The 22771-nt window shown below is 37.8% G+C and overlaps 2 protein-coding genes across 2 annotated transcripts in view; both read right to left on the reverse strand.

Annotated features, from left to right (window-relative positions):
- Nucleotides 1-4716: 4716 nt before the first annotated feature.
- LOC131330607 (putative F-box/FBD/LRR-repeat protein At4g03220) overlaps nt 4717-22771 on the reverse strand; it is a 51206-nt gene continuing 33151 nt past the window's right edge. The window contains exons 2-4 of the mRNA XM_058364238.1: nt 11921-12853; nt 5833-6012; nt 4717-5119 (exon numbers count right to left, since the gene is read on the reverse strand). Of these exons, the coding sequence (XP_058220221.1) occupies nt 5036-5119; nt 5833-6012; nt 11921-12844 (1188 nt within the window). The 5' untranslated portion in view covers nt 12845-12853 and the 3' untranslated portion in view covers nt 4717-5035. The remainder of the gene's footprint in view (nt 5120-5832; nt 6013-11920; nt 12854-22771) is intronic.
- LOC131330606 (putative F-box/FBD/LRR-repeat protein At4g03220) overlaps nt 20934-22771 on the reverse strand; it is a 44777-nt gene continuing 42939 nt past the window's right edge. The window contains exons 2-3 of the mRNA XM_058364237.1: nt 22409-22591; nt 20934-21264 (exon numbers count right to left, since the gene is read on the reverse strand). Of these exons, the coding sequence (XP_058220220.1) occupies nt 21169-21264; nt 22409-22591 (279 nt within the window). The 3' untranslated portion in view covers nt 20934-21168. The remainder of the gene's footprint in view (nt 21265-22408; nt 22592-22771) is intronic.

Genomic DNA, 22771 nt, shown 5'->3' on the forward strand with positions numbered 1-22771 from the left:
TGCTGGATGCAATCTTTGTCGTTGTTGCTCCAAATCGAAATAAATTGGTCAAATCAAACCAAACTGAATCAATATAAAATCAGAAAGATGTACTAGCATTTTCGAATATACAATACATACACTGAACAGAAAGACTAAAAAGAGAAGAGAGAATCAAATTGGTATGGTGCGGTGCGGTGCGGTGCAGTGGTTAAAAACCAAATTTGACGTGGTCTCAGATCCCCATAGCTTCTCCTCAACCACCATTGATTTCCTGTTCCCGATCAATTTATAAGTATCAAAAGAGATTATAACATTAGAATAGAGACGTGCAAACTTCATTAACTCAGAACTAATTGTTTGTCGCACGAGAGGAGGATCCGCAGGGTTGCTCTTTAAAGTCAGGGTCATTTCTTGCAATGTTGTTTCATGCCTAAGCAAAAATTTCGCTGGATAGACTGCGCTCTTAGACATCTTTGTTCCTTCACATCAATCCTTGCAATCTTCAAGTGATGCTTGATTGATTTGAGATTTTGACTCTGAGATCTCTAGTACCATTCGTCATTGCAACTTTGCAAAGTTATTATGGCAATCTAGCAAGTTTTAACAAGGGTCTGCTTATATCAAAATGCTATGGGCGGAATATAGGGATTTCATTGGGTCCTAAGGTGGTTTTTTTTTTTCGGTAATTAAGTCCTAAGATGTTACAGCTGCGTCTGTAGTTTCTGTTCCTTAAAATGTTATGGAACTCCTTTAAATTCCTTGGAATGTGATTAGATACTGGTGGAATGTGATTGAAAAACAGGGGGAAAAATGGGTGAAAAAACTAGTGAAAGTGGTAAAACAAAATTGGTGAAAAAACAGGTTCACAACTTCACCTCATGGGTTTGGGCCATTTGGCCCCCTTGCCATTGGCCCCATTTCGCCCACTTGCCATTGGCCCCATTTCGGGCGGATCGAAGTCCCTGACTGGACCAATCTCAGCCCGAACCAAACCAAACTTAACTCCAGTCAGGATCGGTCCTGAAAATAATTACCCCGAACCGAATCCGTCCTCAAAATTTTCATCTCTACCCGATCGAACCCGAACTGGTATCACCCCTAGACAGTGAGAGTAGGGAACAATCGTTATCAGCCATTTTCGATAGTGTCCCTCTCTAACCCTCAAGTGAAAAATTAGATAGTCGACTCAAATATCACCCAAAACGTGAAATGCCACCGTACCTATTTTGAGACCAAAGGTAAGATGACATTGAATCGACATGATTGGTCAGTAATTAGCCTTGATTGATCTTGGAGTGGATGTTGGAACAACTAAAGAGAAAAGAAAAATTATTTATCCAAGTTACTTTTTTTCAGGAAAAAATATGGAGTAGGCCTCTTCCTCTGCTTTTACTTTTTAGTGTTTGTTTTCCACCACAAGGGACGTAATTTTCACCTCAAAAAAATAGTAACACGAACATACTTCGTCGTATTTGCGGGAGTCGAAAGTGAAACTTACCTCTTCCAATGGTCGTCGAAAAAGTAGAGCTGAAAAAAACTGTAGGACATAATCAAGTCTAGATCATATCAATGGATTAAAGATCGTCTCCCGAAAAGGGAGTACAAACCATATGTTTATGCGATAACACTATTCGACTGGTTTTCAGCCTAATTGTTGCAATTCTCTTATAGTACTGACCTTCTTTCTTCCGACAATTTCCGGAACTTGCTTCCATCATCCCTGCAAATCCTCCAGGGCCATGACGCATGCTATTGCAAAATGTGACGGGAAAGAGGCCCCTGTCTAAACGCATGCCACACACAAAATCAACAGCATAATAGGCAATATGAAAGGGATTAAGGCTTCGTTTTGTAATTCAAGCTAGCTTTCTAAGGAATCTTGAGCAACAAAACACAACATGTAGGATTATGTAACGCCTAGCCATAAAGCTTCCAGTATTTTTACTATGGATTCTAGTACAACTAAATCATGAAAGAAAGCTAGACCGTACCCAACCTGACACTGCGATCAGAATCACCTAAACCAATAGCTTGCAAGACTCCAATTCAGGAGAGGGAGAATAGTGCAGGTCTTTGCGACTTTCATTGCACCAAATACACGTATTTCAATAGACTGAGGTCCAGAAACGTAGGACATGCCAATGCATAAGGCCTAACTGAAGGGCATCATAATTCGACTTACTGTACTAGTGAAAGACTCACACCCATGCTTTTTCCAAATTTTTAAAAAAGTTTGGCTCGATCAGACATTGATAGTTATGTCAACGATCCGGAACTATTGAATAGAAAACGCAGGGTAGGAGTTTAAATTTCGTATTTGCCGTTCATTTTGTCTTTAAAAAATGTGAATGGTTGAAATAATTACCAATATTCAATCGACTTAATTTTTTAAAGGACGTACGTACTTTCAAGTTATAGGTAAAATATTAATGATGTTGATCACCGTTGTGAAAAGTCTCACAACGGCCCGATATTGAACTGATTGAGAGATAGAAAATTAAACCGAAACTCGATCCTCTAGTTCTCCCTCCAATTTTGTTAGCACCATACACATACACTTACACTAAACCTACATTGTGGCTGGGCTCCCTACACACTACACTTACACACACTTGTCACTCACGTTGTGGGTGGGCCCCACGCGGGTGGGCCCCACGCAACCGAGGAGACGGAGATTGAAAAGGGTGTAGTAACGGAAGTTGTAGAGGCCTTCACAGGGTAAAAAAAAAACTAGACTGACTAGGTTAGAGTGGACGGCAGTGAGAGTACAAGGTTTATGTATCAAGAATGAATAATTAACACTAGCATAACCCTCTCTTTAGGGTAAGGTTATAGGACTCACCTATTAGAGCATCTCTAATCCAACACCCTCCAAATCTCTATTTGAAAGGATCAAATTAATCTATTTTATTTGAAAACTAGATTTAGAGAATTGTACTATTTATCTCAACTCCAACCCAACACTCTATTTCTCAACTCCAACACATATTTGGAGGAGATTCTCTATTTTTTCCTTCATCCTCTATATTTAGAGGATCAAAGTTCATCCTCCCAAATGGAGGAGAGTTTTAGAGGATGGGTTGGAGAATGTTTTTCCTCCAAAATGAAGAAATGTAGTATGGATTGGAGATGCTCTTACAGATTTGATATGTTTCATTTCAGAATATATAGATTCCGAGATTTTCTATAGCTTATCCTGAATTTGTCGAAGATTAGTGTCCCACTCTTATCTTGCTAGGTAGAGCCCGAAAATATCGCGACATGAACTACATTGCGTGTCTCACACCGACCTATCCTTGAGACCCAACAAGAAGCCCTTGTTTTTAGCCACCAAACCACATGTGACATGTCTCTCAACATCCCGGGTATAGGTCCTCGTGGCATTCCAAGGCCATTTTGGATTTAGTAGCTCATTTGGAGCGACTTGGGCCCTCCAGGGACACAGTCAACCCGTCCCTCGAGTTTAGGAAACAACACTGTGGGGTTCAATTAATCGGGATCTAAACCGTGATCGGGCTCCGCTCTCTTCCTTAGCTGCTCCGCGCTCCTTCCGCCTTACCTGCAGCGAGTCACTAGGGCTGAAGACAGTCCAGTGATCATCTGACGATCAAGTTAGATCTTAGAAGTGGTGTAAGTAGGGTTTGAGTAGGGATCGAGAGGAACGGCGCACCTCTTTGGGGTTGATCTTCCTTCCCTTATATAGGCCGCACCTTACTTGGTCCCCAAGTAAGTGCGTGCAAGGCACGTTCGGGTAACCGCTTCAGTTGACGTCAGAAATGACGTACCGAGCAAAGCAGTTACGGAGCACTTGTAAGATACGCCGGGTAACTGCCTCGAGTAATGTCAAAGGTGACATACCGAGCGAGGCAGTTACAAAGCACGTGGCCAAGTTAGCATCATTAATGAGGGTCCTGCTGGCATAACCGTCTGACCGCGTCACGATGGCGCTGGTGGAGCAACTTTTTCGGGTACCAGAGGACGAGTCTCAGTACCCGAAGCATCGTAGATGATCGTACTATTTTGTAACGAACGACACTGATACTGAGCCTCGGCACGCTGGTGGTTCGGGCATTGTTCAGAGAGAGACCCTGATGGATGCTGGAACCAATTTGGTCGTTGCCCGGGGGTTCGTGTCTCAGACCCGGTCCAGGCCCGTTATTCCGTGCCACTACAAACACTGTAAACGGTGATCAACGACGCCATTCCTGATTTTACCCCTTCTACAGTGCGAAAAGTGTAGAAGTGTGTTTCTGGTGCTAGAATTTTTGGTGTGCCTTTTACCCTTTTAAACATCTGCTTTGAGTTGGTCCCATTCAATACAGTCCAGTTAGAATTTAGTCTCAAAACTTCAATCCCATGGGATGGGATTCGTAGTAACACACCCCCATTCTTCGGTTCATATTTTATAGTTTTACAATTCCTCTCGTCGAGAAGAATGATTACTCTCCCAAATTTTGAAGAAGGTCTAAAGAAAAGATGATTAACAGTTAATAGTGCCGACTTTCTTTAAGAAAAATTAACTTAGGTTAAACTCACTCCTATTTCAGTTGCCGTACCAGTGAAAGAGTCACAACAATGCTTTTTATGAACATTAAACTTAAACCATATTCCAACAGAACTATTGCTGAAAACTTCAGAGGAATTTTATCGCCTCTCTTATTATATCATAAGATTCTCACTTCTGGTAAATGTAATTGGAACTGAAGGCATGATCCAAGCACCATGGCTAAGCACAAAGCACTTTGAAGAGGCAAGGACAACAAAATCTTTTAGGACAAAAATGTCGATGAATAGTAAGTTTCAAACATAAATGTTCCAAAGTAAACAAAAAAAAGCCATCCTATTAGTTGTTGCCAAAGAACTTACAATAAAGCATCTTAATCAATTAGGGTGTCCTATGGAAGAATTAGAAGATGGCCGTGCAAATTTCATTATCTCATCGTTGGAGAGGACGAACAACCAGTTTGCACTTTAAAGTTGGGTCATTTCCTGCAATGCTCATCCATTCCCAAGCAATAATTTCACTAACTAGACTACACTCTTATGGAGGTTACTACCTTGCAAACTTCAAGTGAAACTCGATTGACTTGAGTTTTTGAATTTGAGATATCCAATATTGTTTTTCCTGCCACGTACACTTCTGAAAGTAATGCAAAACATAACAAATATCATTATAATGCGGAAAAGTTTTCTACTTTCAATTAGAGCTGAACGCACATCGAGAACCACACACAAAATATTCAACGCATAGATTGCAAAAAATACATGTCATGACACCTTCCACAAGGTTGACAATTTGCACCGTTATAAATGTGACACATGCGAAATTATTCAAAGGTATTGGAAAATATGTGACATGAAATATTAAAAGCCACAAATATCATAACTCAACTACTAGTAACATATCAACCACATTTAAATTTTATTTAAACAATTTCAATATGATTGCGAAACAGTGCATACACAAGATCTTATCACCAGTTAAATGTTTCGAAATATATTTGGGTGCGTAAATTGTGTTCTGTATTATGCATAACATCATCACTACGAACAGATTTATCATGTACATGTACAGGGAACGATTCAACGTATTGAAGCAAGGCACATATATGTAGTGTGAGTGTAACATCCACTATCATAACTTTTATAATCAAAAAGGTTTAGAAAAATGTCAATCATGCTTTTGAGTTTCAGAAGAGTATCATTGTCCCACGTTCTCAAAAGGCGGGCATTTCAAATAGGCTACATTCATTGTCCCTTGTTCTTAGAAGGCAGGCATTTCAAATAGGCCACATTTCAAAACAAATTTTCAAAAGAGTATACCAAATAATTAGGTTCATAATTACCCACATTTCCAGTGCCGTAACAACTCTTTGCAGTTATGGTGATGGTCCGGAGTATTGGAGAGCTTCTAATCAAGCATATTATCCCTGTGATTTCGTCTTTGGGATTCTTAGTATGGAGCTCCAAGGTCATGAGGTTATTGAAAGAACATGGAAGACCACCTTCAGAATCTATTTTTGACAAAGTCTGCAAGGGAGAACAAAAGACTTTGGATTAAAAAACAATGCGACAATGATGGAAAAACTAAAATTCCAACACATGGACAGTGATTTCTAAAACCTCTGACTCATGGTTCATATTACTTTCTTGGTACATGAAAACAGCTCAAGTTTTAGGGATCGCGATTCACATCAATAAAATAGGATACAAAACAATAGCACAGGTGTCCATCTTATAGGCTAGACCGCTAGAGTACCAAATGACAAATACCAAGATGGTTAAATTGATTCCTTAATTAAGTTGTATTAAGCCATTGTAGAGGTAATCTGTTGTAGGATCACCAAAAACGTAGAGCAAGCCTCCAGTATTGAAATCAAACACACATTGTAAGAATGAACTTCAACTTTCATCCCAAATTGCTTACCCATCTTTTCATTTTGAGATGTCACAAACTAGTAGAAATTGTAATTTTTCACATCTATCATTTGCACTTGGCTACGAATATATTCAAAACCAAGAATTAATGTGCAATTTTTGAAACATAAAGCCTCCCAATCCAAGTTTGACTACAATAATTGCATATGTCCTTTAATATCATGTGTTCTAAACACGGACCAAGAAATAGAATGTGAGATGGGGGAGTAAATTGGACGGAGATTATCAGTTGTATAAACATGTTCTACACCGCGATCAAACTGTGAATACCATCCTGGCACAAATCAAAACCTAAAAACAGTATATTCTAAAAATTATCACCATCAAGCAAGGTATTCGTTGACAAACAAAATTACCAAAATTTTCTGGTTTAAACACTTAAATTATAATTCATGCGTGTCATATAAAAAGGATGACAAAGAAGTGCCATTTGATGAAAACCAAAAGAATTCAGTGCAAATAGTCTATCCTAGAATATACTCACCTCAAAACATCCATTACCGCCACGCATCTAAAATGGAGTAGACGGGCGAAAACATGCAGTTAGTGATAGTTTTTTTTAGCTTTTATACTAAACATTTGTATTTTTAGGTTCGTCTCAATGAGAAAAATTAGAAAAAGTAAAAAAGGACTATATTTAAAACAATTCAGAACAAATAAAATTAATGAATCAAAAAACTGCTTGTTTTGACATATTTTGTGTTTCGATGAATTTTTGTAACTCTGGTCAGGAGATAGTAAGGTGGATGTACTCCGCAATGTCGCTCTATTTGGTACTCCCTCTGTCCAAATTTAAGTGTCCATTACGGTTCTGTGTGCCATTTTCAATGGCTTATATCTCTTAATATATATTATGTTTTATGTTTTTAAAATCATTGTCTTATAGAAATAATTGAGATCTATCAAACAAGATTCATATTGCATATTTTTAGCAATATACATTGAGAGATATAAGCAATTGAAAATGGCACGCAAAACCGTGGTGGACACTTAAATTGGGACCGAGGGAGTACAACTTTGGAGTAGTTTGTAGTAAAACCAAAGGGAGAATGTTTTGAGGTCTTTGAAGCTTTCTACTGTAAATTTCGCAGAAACTTTGCCTTCCCAATACAAACTCTGTGGAGACTTGGGGCCAAAATCTTTGCCCAACTATTGACATGTTGGAAGCACTTTGAGATTTGTAATTCCAGTAACCCAAGGCCAGAAATATCCAAACCATTTAGCCACAAATGGTCAAGTTCTAAAATTTCTAGGCTCGGGCATTTGATATAAAGACTAGTCATTCCTCCGCAATTTTTCAACCACAGTTTCCTAAGGAGAGGGAAGTTTTTCCCAGAAAAGAAATCCCAACCACGGCTTAAGCATACATCAATTAGAGACAAGGTGTGGACCAACGGACAAGCTGTGAACTGATGGAAGGCCTGCTGGACCCGGCCTGCACCGTTTTCAGTTTGTCCCTTATTTTGGTGATTCAATGTGAGAACCCTAAGTGTGTCACAATTGAACAAACTCGAAGGGAGATCAAAGCTATGTTCTAAAGGAATGTCGAGCTCGAGCTGTTCGATTCCGTGCTTCATTACTCAGTCGATGCAATCGCGCAAGCAAGAGGAACTTATGGAACCGAAGAGGCGAAAGGTGGTAATATTGGAGTGGGGTTGATGGCGAGACAACACCGTAGGTACAAGTTCCATAGCATCGGAAGAGAGGAGGGAGAAGTCGAGGTGAGGGTGGGAAAGCCATAGGGATAGGTGGTTCCAGTGTTTGGAGAGAACGACAGTTCGTGCAAGGGGTTCGAAAGGGAGGAAAGAGAATATGTGATGGAGTATTTCGTCTAGTAGATCAATGTTTGTGTGTGTAATGATACTCTTCTTCTTCGACTTATTTTCGGTGTTAGGGTTTAAACCCTCCTCCTCCTTGGAGATCCGTGTCACCCATAGTTGTCAAAAGCGCGCCTAGGCGCCAAGCGAGGCCCAACGCACCTCTTGCGCCTTGAGGTAGCCCAGGCGCAGCGACTTCAATAAAGCGCAGGGAAGGCGCAAAAGGCGAGAGGCGCAAGAAAAGCGCACTTCTCTTAAAATTTGATCTCAGCCCTAGGATTTTAAAGATCTTACCCTCGCCGTTAGATTTGAAACAAAAAAACACAAAAGGGGTCTCAGCCGATGCCTCTCTCACTCGATCTCTGTCTGCTACTGCTCGTCGATCTCTGTTGCTACTGTGTCGTCGATCTCTGCTGCTGCTGTCAACGATCTCTTCAAGACTTCAACTCTCTTGTCTGTCTCCTATCCTATCCTATCCTGAGTCTCCTGACTCCTTAGGATGATTGAAGTGCAACTAGGAAAAGTACTTGGATGCTTGTCTTTTATTGATTTTGACGTTTTAGTTTTTGTCTATGCGAGCTCGGTGGCTATTTGACATTTCATGAATATTTTTATGTATTTTTGGATGGTAAACTCATTGGCTTAGTAGTGCTTATTAATTGAAATATTAGTGTGTGCTATTTTTACTATTTTTTTCCGCATAGGTGCGCCTCGCCTTGCGGCTCTCGCCTCAAGCCCAACAAGACTTTGCGCCTCGGTGCGCTTTTCGCCTGTGACAACTATGGTGTCACCATGGATGTTGCTCTAGTGGTTTTTTTCTATTCTAGTCTAGAGGGCTCAAGGACGAAGGGTTTTGTGAATTTGTCTCGTCATATATAGGAGTACAACAAACCAAACCAAATCAAGTCGGGTATTGTATCCCAATTAATTGGAGTAGACTACATGAATCTTATTTTTCTATTGTCTCGTCATATTACAGAGTTTGAAAAAGTAATTTCATTTTCCAAGAAAAAACCAACATGGCTTTGTTCGGTTAACCGTTTTGTTTTAGTTTTAGTTTTGTTTTCAATCATTACCCTATTTCTTTCTCTAATCATTACCCTATTTTTCTAATTATTAGTTTCTCATCTCTCTCTATCTCTCTCCAATTATTATCTCTATCTTCAATCATTACTCTATTTCTCTCTTCCCCCACTACCAAAACTAAACTAAACTAAACTCCCAACCAAACACAATCATATATTTTTTTTGCCAATAAAAAGCAAATTAAAACTTTTTTAAAGTACAAGAAAATTGGATCCGGGACAGTGCCTATCCTGCATTTTGGGCTATTTTTTGGGTGTTGTAGGTCACTTTGGGCCCATAATAATAATCCAAACCGTTTAAACATTAGATCTCGTAGACATATATCACTACTATAATTAGCTTGATCAACAATTGATATTTAAAACGTTTGTATACAATTGTTATAGATAAAATGATGGATGAAATTTAGAAATCACATTTGTTGTCCATTTTGTCATTTTTCAACATATTTATCGATGTGTGATCAAGTTAAATTTTACAAAGGTGCACATTTCGACTCTATTACATATGGTCGTTTTCTTTTTTCCTTTCAAAAAAAAAAGTAGACCCATAACAACTCAAAATTAGATCTGATGGATGGGAGTAGGGGTGTAAATTCGGCCTAGTGGCCCGAAGCCCGCCCAAGCCCGTTGAACTTTAGCCCAACCCGGACCCAATGGTAGCCCGGCCCTAGGCCCTACCCAATCTCTATGGATAGGGCTTGCAGTAGACGTTTTGAAGCCTAGCCCGGCCCAAAAGCCCGATCCATTGGGCTACCTGATTAGCCCGGCCCGAAGCCCAAACATTTTAGCCCGATTCAAGCGCGATATTGCAGTTAGTTTCTAACTCTATAAATACTACAAGTTTTCAATTCTTTTTGCACAATTCTCTCCTTACACGTCTTTTGTACTTTTTCAACACAACACTATTTCTAATGTCTCCATTTTAAAGCTCTTAAGTTCCTAAAGGATTTGAATTTCAAAAAGAAAAAAAAAATTCCTAAAGCTTCAAGTTCAAGCTCCAAAAATTTCCTCTCACAATAATTGCGATAGCCAACTTTTATTTTGCGTTCCCCTTTGTGTGACATCTATTTAGTTTTTTGAATTAATTGGTTAGTTACTAGTAGTGCCTTTTTCTTTTATGGATCTTAATGAAAATATTGGTAGTGACTTTATTAGCATTGATGAAGAGCGATAATGTTGTAGTTGAAATGTGCTCGACAAGCAATTTATTAACTCATTTTAATTGGAAATCATTTAGAATGTGCCATTCATGGTTTATTTAATAGAAAGACATATTTTATTCAATATTTTTTGCCTACATTATTCAATTATGTTGAATACATTGCCTTAAAGTCATGCACTCAATAAACACTTGTATATGATTCCATGAAGTTCAAAAAATCCTTCATTTTCAAGTAATTAAAATAAAAACTACGCTAAAATATTATTTTTACTTCTATATATGAAAGTTCTAAGAAAAATGCCCTAAATAACCAGGGCCCAAGCCCAAGCCCGGATACATTAGCGCTTAGGGTTGGGTCTGGGCTAGATTTTTGGACATTGGGCAGGCTTGGCCGGGCCCAATTTTTTGTGGGAGCCCGATGGGCTTTGGGTTGGGCTGGGTGGGAGACTGAACCAAAACTCGGTTAACAATAGCTTTCTCTCGGTGCCAACATTACAAGCTAGAGTAACAAATGACAAATACCAAGATGGCTAAATTGATTCCTTAATTAGCTTGTATTAATTCGATTGGTTGAAAGAGAAGATCAATACTTCGTCACTTTTTCTCAAGATGGAGATATTAGTGCTAGTGTTGGTTGGAATATGCTAACTCCTTTTTTGTACAAGACATGTAGCTAGGCAACTTAGTTTTGAGAGATTTGAAAGTGCATATGATCTCTTTGCAAATGAGTTAGCACGTGGAGGATAGCTAGCTACTAATTTCCTTCTATTTTGTACTCCTACTTAAATACTGATGTTGGAGGAATACAAGTCTCCTAGTAGTTTTCGAAGGAGCGATGTGTGAATGCAATGGTATTTCTTTTGAAGCAATTGGGGGATTCGCTATAGGATTTGATAGATTGTTCTTGATCTTGCTATTCAAAATGAAAAGTTTAGCAGACTTAGAGTTGTATGTATGAAACAGTTCTAACGGCCAGAAATGCAATGGAAGCATTCGTTTTAATAGAGTTCAGATGATGCTATTACAGGGAAATAAAATATAGCATTTATATTGTGCTACAATAGATTACTTAGACATAGTGGCAGATGAACGCTATTAATGTTTAATAAATCATAGCGTTCAATAAATGCTACTAAATCTTTTAAACCATAGTGGTCATTAAACACTATAATATACTCTTAACCACAACGTGCCACGAACGCTATAAAATCTTTTGAACCATAGCGGGCACTAAACGCTATTAATAGGCAAGACTTTTAATAACATGGGCTAACATAGCATTTTTATGAATGCTATTTGTAACACACTGATACCGTTTTTTGTCCGCTATGAAAAATGATTTTTCTTGTAGTGCCACCACCAAGGCACCAACAGTTTATATTGATCCGGTTAAAACAATGACTTGGGCTATAGAAATTCAGTGAGAAACTGACCTTAAGAACATGGCTTCTGACAGACAGAGATCGAGCAAAACAGAGTGCAGATATAAAAGCCGCTGCACTTTGTAATGTCGCTGGATTTGGTGGGATACAGGCAAAACAAACGGATCCTGTATTGAGGTCTTCAAAGCTCTCCGTCACGCATTTCACATTAAAGTTGTCTTCCCAGTAGAGCCTCCGCAGATTGGGAGCAAGAATCTTGACCCAACTTTTCAGCCGCAAGCACCTCGTCACTTGTAGTTCCAGTAACCCAGTGCCAGAAATATCCAAACTTTTCAGCCGCAATCCATCAAGTTTCAAAATTTCTAGGCCTGGGATGTTGATATTGAGATCATACATTCCTCTACAATCTTTCAAGCACAGTTTCCTAAGGAGAGGTAAACTACGAGGCGATAACAAAACCGGACTAGGAAATCCGTACCTGGATATATTCGATTTGACTCTAATATTCAAATCGAGAACCCTAAGCGTCTTGCAATAAAATAAACTCGAAGGGAGATCAAAGCAACAGCCTGTATCAACGTCAAGTTCGAGTTGTTCGATTCTTTGCTTCATTACTCGATCGATGCAATCCTGCAAGCAAGGGGCACTTACGTTACCGGAGATGCGAAAGGTGGTAATATTGAAGTCCGGTTGACGGCGAGATAACACCGTTGGTATGAAATCCATATCCATGTAATTGCGAGAGAGGCGGGAGAAGTCGAGATGAGGGTGGGAACGCCATAGGGATAGGTGATTCCAGTGTTTGGAGAGAAGGACGGTTTGGACGATGGATCTGAATGGGAGGAGAGAGAATATGCGGTGGAGTAATTCGACCGGTAAATCACTGATTCTGTCTCTGCTGATTCTCCCCTCCTCCATCTTGTTAATCTCTGCCCCAACCGTTGAGCTCTTGTTCTCCTCGGAGGCTGTTCCCATTGTTGTTTTCTCTCTTTTTATTAGGGTTTCGAATTTGAATGAAGGATTGTGAGATCATCGGCTATTCAAATAGAGTAGTACTCGTTTCTCTGTTTCTCATAAAACCAGCGACGAAAAAGATTAACGCTCTGTTTGGAACTCAGGAAAAAGAAAGGAAAATTAAAGAATGTTCCCTCCTGTGGTTTGGTTGTAGAGGAAGAGAGAAGAAAAAAATAAAGATTTTGAATGTAATAAATAGTAAATTTTCTTTCTCATTTTCTTTCTCTTTTATTTTCCTTCCTTTCTTTTCTTTTCCTTAAGTTCCAAACAGAGCCTAAGGTACCACATGGTATACTACATGAATTTCGTGTGAGTTACACTCTAGGTCCCATAAAAATTCAAAAAAGATATTTATAAATTTTAAAATATTATTTTATGAACAAAGGTAAAAAATCAGCTTAAACAAATATCAGTAAATATTATTTTTCAATCTATAGGGGTGAAACTGCGCATTTAACTGCTCAAATGTTTAGTTTCGTCTATATGAATCTAGAAACAATATTTACTGATATTCGTTGGAGTTGATTTTTTATAGAACCTCATAAATCAATATTTTAAAATTTATGAGTCTTTTTTGGGGTTTTTGTGAAATCCGGAATGGGCCCCGCATGAAATGCAGTAGAACAATGTAGTGTATGCAGCATCTTTTTTTTCGTATTTTCTCAATTTATGCTAGCCTTTTCTCAAATATTTATACTTGCATCAACTTTTTTTAATTAGTCATTCGTCTCAAAGATATAAATCTACAAAAGTAGAAAAGATATGACCAAAGGAAATAAAAAATTCACTAAAGATGCAAAAAAAAATTAAAAATCTGTCTTCATGTCGCCTTATCAAATTTTTTTCGGTAAGTAAATTCATTTATACCAAAAAAAAAAAAAAGCAGAAGCTACAAACCACAGGGGCATATCCCAGGTAACATGCAACAAAGCTCAGCTCTTTGTCATCTATTGACAAAGAACGGAAACTTATCTAACAATTGTTTACATCAAAAATACGAGAATCCAAAAGCCAATCGTCACAAATCCACCTACTGCACGCAGTGAACTTCACTGATGACCAAGAGCGCAACTTAGCCCTGACAGCATCAAAAATGACCCCAGTACTATCAGCCACACCACGACTTTTTTGCTGAAAAATTCTCAAATTACACTCCCCCCGCAAGCTGTAGATTGCAGCAACCAGAGAGAGTTTGTAAATAGCTTTTCTCAGACCTTTCCCCCCTTCTATTCTGCACAGCCTAGTCAAGCTCCGGAGACAAAGGCAAAACATTCCTAACCTAACAAGGTCATTCCTTACCAAAAGTTGCTTCCACACTTCAGAGGCAAAAGAACATTCAAAAAAGAGAGAGGCATGGGACTCTAACAGCCCTTTTGGATAGAAGGGTGAGAAAAGCAAAGAAAGGGGTGTGTTCTCCCTCACTAATGAGAAAAGAAAATAAATTGGTGTAATTTCTCACCCTCCCATCCAAATAACGGTGAGAAATCAAATTCTCACAAGTGACTAGTAGAGTTCCGGCGACTCTCCGACGAGCTGAAATTCTCTCCCTCTCATCTTCAGCAAACCTGGTACTCTCTCTCTCTCTCTCTCTCTCTCTCTCTCTCTCTCTCTCTCTCTCTCTCTCCAGCGATGCACAGCCACTCGTCCGACGACGAGAGGGTGGACCACACGCTCCCATTTCTCACAAAATCTCGCCACTTTTGGCGAGAAATGGAACTAGGCTTGGGAGGGGTTCTGGTCTCCCTCCATCTCTCACCCTCTCTCGCCTTCTTCCCCTTCCAAACAAGTGAGAGATTGAGCTCTCTCCCCATTTCTTTTCTTCTCTCGCGAACTCTCGCGTACCAAATGAGTCCCCCACAAAGCACACACTAAGAAGTAACCGACAAGCTCCGGTTCCCCAATCTATCTTTAGTTGATTCGATTCATTTTTATAATTTTCTTATTCCCATCATCGAGATGAATGATTATTTTCCCAAATTTTGAAGAAGGTCTACAGAAAATATCATTAAAAGTTAATAATACCGACTTTCTTGAACAAAAATTAACTTCGGCTAAACTCACTCGTGTTCCAGTTGTCGTACGAGTAAAAGAGTCACAACAGTGCAGAGGAGAATAGGACGAGCAGGGGCGCTTGCCCCCCGCTCAATTTTTTTTTTTTTTAAATTTAAGATTTTAAAATGTATATTTTGTATTTTCTCTCGTTAATTGTATTTCATAATTGTATTTTCTCTAGTCGACTATCATTTCATTCTCAATTTCTTTTCCACATATTTGAACATTGTCATTGTATCGGCAAAATAAGATGTTTAATGTGAAAAATAGCCGTCACTTACTATTTGGAACTCTCTAATGCATTATGTCCAAAATTCAAAAATGCCTAAATCATGGGTTATATGTTTTATACTTCAGCAATTATTAACAATGGGAGCAATAATGCTAAATATTGTGTAGTGAATTGCTCTTAGACTTGATTTGCTGAGACAATTCAAGTAGTTCGATTGTTTTTATATTATATGTATTTTACTATATTAAAAAATTATGTTAGGTTTTTCAATTCTTAGCACAAATGTTTTAACATTGCTTAAAACGAAATTTTATGGTTGAAATGTGTTTAAAATATGCCCCCACTTACATAGATTTCTGGCTACGCCACTGAGTCACAACAATGCTTTTTCTGAACATTAAACTTAAAACCATATTCCAACAAAGCGACTACTGCTGAAAACTTAAGAAAAATTTCATCGCCTCTCTTATATCACAAGAGTTCACACTAGACTTCTGGTAAATGCACTGAAAACTGAAGGCACGCACTATGGCTAAGCACAAAGCACTTTGAAAAGGCAAGGACAACAAAATCTTTTTGGACAAAAATGCCAACGAGTAGCATAAAAGTTTCAAACATAAATGTGCCAAAGTAAAAAAATACTACGTACAACTTTAGAAGATGGCCGTGAAAACTTCATTATCTCAAAATGAATCCTTTATCGCTAGAGAGGAGGAACAACCAACCAGTTTGCTCTTTAAAGTTGGGTCATATCTAGCAACGCTCTTCCATGCCCAAACAGCTAACTAGACTGCACTCTTATGCATCTTACTATCACGCACATTACTCCTTGCAACCTTCAGGTGAAACTCGATTGACTTGAGTTTTTGAATTTGAGATATCCAATATTGTTTTTCATTCCACTTCTAAAAGTAACGCAAAACATAATAATATCGTTATAATGCGGGAAAGTTTTCTACTTTCAATTACAGCTTGACGCACATTGAAAACCACACACAAATTGTTCAACACATAGATTGCAAAAAATACATGTCATGACACACCTTCAGAAAGGTTAACAATTTGCGTCGTTATAAATGTGAAATATGCGAAATCATTCAAAGGTATTGGAAAATATGCGACATGAAATACTAAGAGCCAAAAATATCCTAACTTAACTACTAACGTATCAACCACATTTAAATATTTTTTAAACAATTTCAATACGATTGCAAAACAAGGCATACACAAGATCTTATCACAAGTCAAATATTTCGAATTATATTTGGATGCGTGAATTGTGTTCCGTATATGCATAACATTATCACTATGAAGAGATTTTTCTCAAACAGAGAACTATTCAAACGCATTGAAGCAAGGCATATATATGTAGTGTGAGTGAAACGTCCGCTATCTTAACTGTTATAATCAAAACGGGTTAAAAAAATGTCAAGCATGCTTAATTTTGAGTTTCAGAAGAGTATCATTGTCCCTCGTTCTTAGAAGGCAAGCATTTCAAACAGGCCACATTCATTGTCCCTCATTCTTAGAAGGCATGCATTTCAAATAGGCCACATTCATTGTCCCTCATACGACAATATTTCATAAAAAAAATTCAAAAGAGTATACCGAATAATTAGGCTCATATAATTACCTCATTTCCAATGCTGGAACAACTCTTCGCAGTTATGGTAATGGTCCGGAGTATTGGAGAGCTTCTAAGCAAGCATATTATCCCTGTGATTTCATCTTTGGTCATCTTAGTATGGAGCTCCAAGGTCATGAGGTTATTGAAAGAACATGGGAGACCACCTTCAGAATCTATTTTTGACAAAGTCTGCAAGGAATGAGCGTCGAGCTTGAATTGTTCGATTCCGTGCTGCATTACTTGGTTGATGCAATCGCGCAAGCAAGAGGAATTTATACAACCGGACAAGCGAAAGGTTGTAATATTGGAGTGGGGTTGACGGAGAGATAACAGCATTGGTACGAGCTCCATAGCATTGGGAGAGAGGTGGGAGAAGTCGAGGTGAGGGTGGGAACGCCATAGGGATAGTTGGTTCCAGTGTTTGGAGAGAACGATGGTTCGTGCGAGGGGTTTGAAAGGGAGGAAAGAGAATATGTGATGGAGTACTATTTCGTCTGGTACATCGTTGCTTGTGTGTCGAATGATTCTCTTCTTCTTCGACTTGTTTTCGGCGTTAGGGTTTAAAGTTTAAACCCTCCTCCTTGGAGATCCGTGTCGCCATGGATTTTGCTGTGGTGGTTTTTCTGTTCTCCGATTCTATTAGGCAAGAGGCCAGTTCTAGTCTGATGATTCTCTTCTCCGACTTGTTATTGGCCTTGTGGTTTTAACCCTTGTTCGTCTTGGAGGATCGTGTTCCCATTGGGATGCTCTGGTTGGTTTTTCTGTTTAGGGCTTCTACATCTACTGGGGTAGCGGGTTCAACTGTTCGACGACCAAGGGTTTTGTCTCATGTTATAGGAGAAACTTTTATATATCCCCCGGAAAGGAGGGGTGGTGGTGGTGTCTCCTCCGGTCCATTTTCAAATTTTCGGCTATTTTTTTATTATATTTTGATGATCGATTTCGTTCATTTTATAGAGTTCGGCAAAAATAATAATTTTGTCAAAAATCATGTTCATTGGACTTTGAAATATTACTTTTTGGGCACGAAAAAAGAAAAAGAAAGTAAAGAATAGTGATAGTGATATTAAGGCTTTTTTTTATTCTCTATTTGATTTGTGCTTAAGTTTATTAGAAATTGAAATGAATGACCATTATATACTACGCTGCGCAGTCTTAAAGTATATCTCTTCTATTCGCTTGCGAGGCTTCAAGTACTTAAGTATTTCCTTATTATGCAAAGCCCTTGCTGGTGGTGCTTAAATTTATATTTATGTTGTTAAATGCAAAGCCCTGGCTGGTGGTGCTTAATTTTGTGCTAAATATTGTTAAGTATTAATCTCTCTATCCCAAATTGTTTGCCCCTTTTGGGGAACCGTGCAAAAAACATTTTTAAAGGCACACTTTTTTTTATTAGGTTTTGGGCACTAAAAACCTTTGGACCGATCCTGGTTGGAGTCTTGTTCACGGCGAGATAATACGTCGGGTATGAATTCGGTGGCCTTGGATCGGAGTTCGTGACTGAGTCGCGAGTTACGGTGATTGAGAGGTAGAGGGGAGAAGTCGAGATGACGGTGGGAACGCCATAGGGATGCGTGATTCCAGTGTTTGGAAAGAACCGTTGTTTGGGCTTGGGATTTGAATGGGAGGAAAGAGAATATGTGCTGGAGTATTTCGTCGGGTAGATAAACGTTTGTAGGTCTGATGTTTCTCATCTTCTTCGACTTCTTGGAGGTTCGTGTGGCCATGGACTTCGCTGTGGTGGTTTTCCTGTTTTCGGCTTTTAAAGTACTTAGGCTAGACTTTAGAGGGTTGAAGGACGGCCCCAAGTCACATACACAACTCTTGGAGAAATTTTTGGGTGCCGAGCGAGTAACACATGAAGGGTATCTGTCGGCGATTTCAACTGTCTGAATGTGTACTAGACGGTTCAGATTTATTTCCTCTCCCTCCCCTCCCCTCCCCTCCCCTCCCCTCATCCCACCACTCTCTCTCCTCTTTTTTTCTTTCTAAATTCCGGACCGTCTTTGAACGGCTAGAATTGCCGATGAGATACCACATGTGTGGGGCAGAGGTGGGAACGCTGGAACTCAAATCAAACAAGAAATAAGAACAGAGAAGAAACGAGAAGGCAGTCATTGGAAGGTTAGGCCCTAGTGCCGGTTATTTTCTCACACCGAAATGAACTTAGTTTCTCTTGTGATGCCTACTCTTGAAATGTAGTAACTCTACTTTTAGAGCATCTTCAACCCATCTCCATTTGAGCACCAAAACTTTTCATTTTGGAGAATTCATGCTCTCCAATCCATCTCCATTTTGGAGATTCAATTCTCATTCTCCATATTTGGAGAATCACCTCTCAATTGGAGACCCATCTCCATTTCTCTCCTTCACTAATATTCTATTTACTTTTTTGCTAAAATTTCGTCAATTAATTACATATAACTTTTACATTACACATCATTTTTCTATAAAATTGGTATTATTAGAAAGACATTAATAATCCCTTCAAAATGAGTCTAATATTAAGTATATGTAAATGCATTTTGAAATAACATCAAATGTAAATTCAAACAATTTGAACTCATAAAATTATTTTTTCTCATTTACACTATCCTATCATTGTATTGGTTTGAATAATGAGTTGAAATGAGGAAAAAAAAACATGCATCTAATGAAAGGAGGAAAAAAATAATATCAAACAATAAATGGAAAAAGAACCGGGGGAGAGTTTTGGAGGTAAATAATGAAGAATTGAATTGGAATTGTTAATTCTCTGAAATTACTTTTTGAATAGAATATACTTTTTGAGTCTCCAAAAAACTTCTCCAACTCTCGAGTTGTGGTCGAGAGTTGGAAGGTTTGTGATTTTGTCTCGTCAGTCATATAACTGAGTTCGGAAAACTATTTTTACTTTCCAAGAACGAACCAACAATTTGTTTTTACCAATAATAACAAGCAAATTAGAAATTTTTAAGGGTAAATTTCACTTACCTCCCCAGAGATTTCTGACAAATATAGAAACTTTTTTCTATATTTACATTTCTATTAACAGAGTTCGGGTGACTTCTATTAACAGAAACTAATAATTTACATTTCTACCCTTTCATTGACCTCCCATAAGATTTATAATAATACTGTAATAGATACCTCAGTTGAAAAAAAAAAGTCTTTTCTTTTATAATTTCTTACACTCTTTATTTTTTTATTTTACTAACAAGTCAAGGAAATTGATTGAATATTGAACTTACATGTTATCAACTCTTATAAATAGACCGACACATAATTTATTGTTGTGAGAAGAAATTGATATTTTTATATAGTAGTTTTTAAATATTTATTAACTTAAACAACATATTAAGACATTTATATTAGTGCAAATTAAAAAATTATGCACGAGAGTAATTTTATTTTTATCTAATATGTGCATACCCCACGTTACAATGCGCCAATGGCACTGAATGAAGACAGAGGATTTGGAGTGGATATGACAATACCCGAGGAGAGGGGATTCATAAGGTTCCAGTAATGAGAACATACCAATGAATAAGGTAAAATTCAACGACATCGTAAGAGACCTTTAGGAATAAATTATGTTTCTGGGTTTTTTTGTTTGCCTTTTCTGAATTTTTAATTGCTTTTTTCAATTTTTGTTATACTTGCGTCAAATTTTTTAAATTAGTCATTCATCTGATTTTTGTTCAACTTCGGTTCATAAATTATAGTTTTGCAATTCCCCTTGTAGAGATGAATGATTACTCTCCCAAATTTTGAAAAATGTCTAAAGAAAAAGATCATTTAAATTTAATAGTACCGACTTTCTTTAAGAAAAATTAACTTAGGCTAAACTCATTCTTATTTCAGTTGTCATACCAGTGAAAGAGTCGCAACAATGCTTTTTGTGAACATTAAACTTGAACCATCTTTCCATTAGAGAGACTACTGCTGAAAACTCAAGAGGAATGTTATCGCCTCACTTGTATCATAAGAGCTCACGCTAGACTTCTGGTAAATGTATTGAAAACTCAAGGCATGATGCACCACCATGACTAAACACAAAGCACTTTGAAAAGGCAAGGACAACAAATTAGGACCAAAATGTCAATGAATAGTATAAAGTTTCATTAATAAATGTGACAAAAGTAAAAATAAATAAAATAAAAAATAAAATTTGCCAAAGAAATTATAATAAAAGCGTCTTCCTCAATTAGGGGGTCCTATGAAAGAAAAAGAGATTGCAACATTATAAGATGGCCGTGCAAACTTCATTATCTCAAAACGAATCCCTTACCGCTAGAGAGGAGGAACAACCAGTTTGCTCTTCGAAGTTGGGTCATTTCCTGCAACGATCTTCCATGCCCAAGCAATAATTTCACTAACTAGAGTACTGCACTCTTATGCTCGCACATTACTCCTTACAACCTTAAGGTGAAACTTGATTGACTTAAGTTTTTGAATTTGAGATATCCAATATTGTTTTTCATTCCACTTCTGAAAGTAACACAAAACATAATAATATCGTTATAATGCGGGAAAATTTTCTACTTTCAATTACAGTTTGACGCACATTGAAAACCACACACAAATTGTTCAACACATAGATTGCAAAAAATACATGTCATGACACACCTTCAGAAAGGTTAACAATTTGCGTCGTTATAAATGTGAAATATGCGAAATCATTCAAAGGTATTGGAAAATATGCGACATGAAATACTAAAAGCCAAAAATATCCTAACTTAACTACTAACGTATCAACCACATTTAAATATTTTTTAAACAATTTCAATACGATTGCAAAACAAGGCATACACAAGATCTATCACAGCTAAGTGTTTCGAAATACATTTGGGTGCGTAAATTGGGTTCCATAATATGCATCAACATGAAGAGATTTATCACATATAGAGAACGATTCAACGTATTGAACCAATGCATATGTAGTGTGAGTGAAACGTCCGCTACCTTAAATTTAATCAAAACGGGTTAGAAAAATGTTAAGCATGCTTTTTGTTTTGTTTTTTTTAGGAACAGATCAAGAAACTCCAGTATATAGCAAGAAAAATACAATTGTGTTGTTGCCGTTACAATAATAAGACACGCCTACAATGAGTGAAGATGAAACAAGAGTCTAAGGAACAGAACACAGAGTACTAATCCACAAAACACAAAATATACAAAACTATGCTATCGAAAGAAGATAAAGGCTCACAAAATGCCTTGGGGAGCCGATGACAAGCGAAGGCCCACAAAGACCTAAGGAACGGAGCAAAGTGTGGGAAGTGTGTAAAATATGTTTGTAGCTATACAAGAACATTACTAAAACAAATACAATTGAACTCTAAAACAAATACAACTCTCAGAAACCACCGCAAATTACCTACCAACCCCGACACACAGAAAATATACAGCGGAAAACTTATTGCAAACCATAATAAACTTAAAACTAATGCATCGCAAGATTAACACAACCGTGGTAAGCATAATCTAACGTCAAGCATGTTTTTGAGTTTCAGAAGAGTATAATGCTTTGTCCCTCGTTCTTAGAAGGCAGTCATTTCAAATAGGCCACATTCGAGAAAATTTCATAACAAATTTTCAAAAGAGTATGCTGAATAATTAGGTTCATAATTACCTCATTTCTAGTGTGGGAATAACTATTTGCAGTTATGGTGATGGTCCGGAGTATTGGAGAGCTTCTAAGCAAGCATATTATCCCTGTGATTTCATCTTTGGTCATCTTAGTATGGAGCTCCAAGGTTATGAGGTTATTGAAAGAACATGGAAGACCACCTTCAGAATCTATTTTTGCCAAAGTCTGCAAGGGAGAACAAAAGACTAGGGATTAAAAAACAATACGACAAAGATGGAAAAACTAGAATGGGGTAATAAAACTCCAACACCTGGACAGTGATTTCTGAACCCTTTGACTCATCACTCACGGATCATAGTACTCTTTTGGTACATGAAAACAACCCAAGTTTTAGGGATCACATGA

Source organism: Rhododendron vialii, chromosome 6a (genome assembly GCF_030253575.1).
Source record: "Rhododendron vialii isolate Sample 1 chromosome 6a, ASM3025357v1".
NCBI lineage: Eukaryota > Viridiplantae > Streptophyta > Magnoliopsida > Ericales > Ericaceae > Rhododendron > Rhododendron vialii.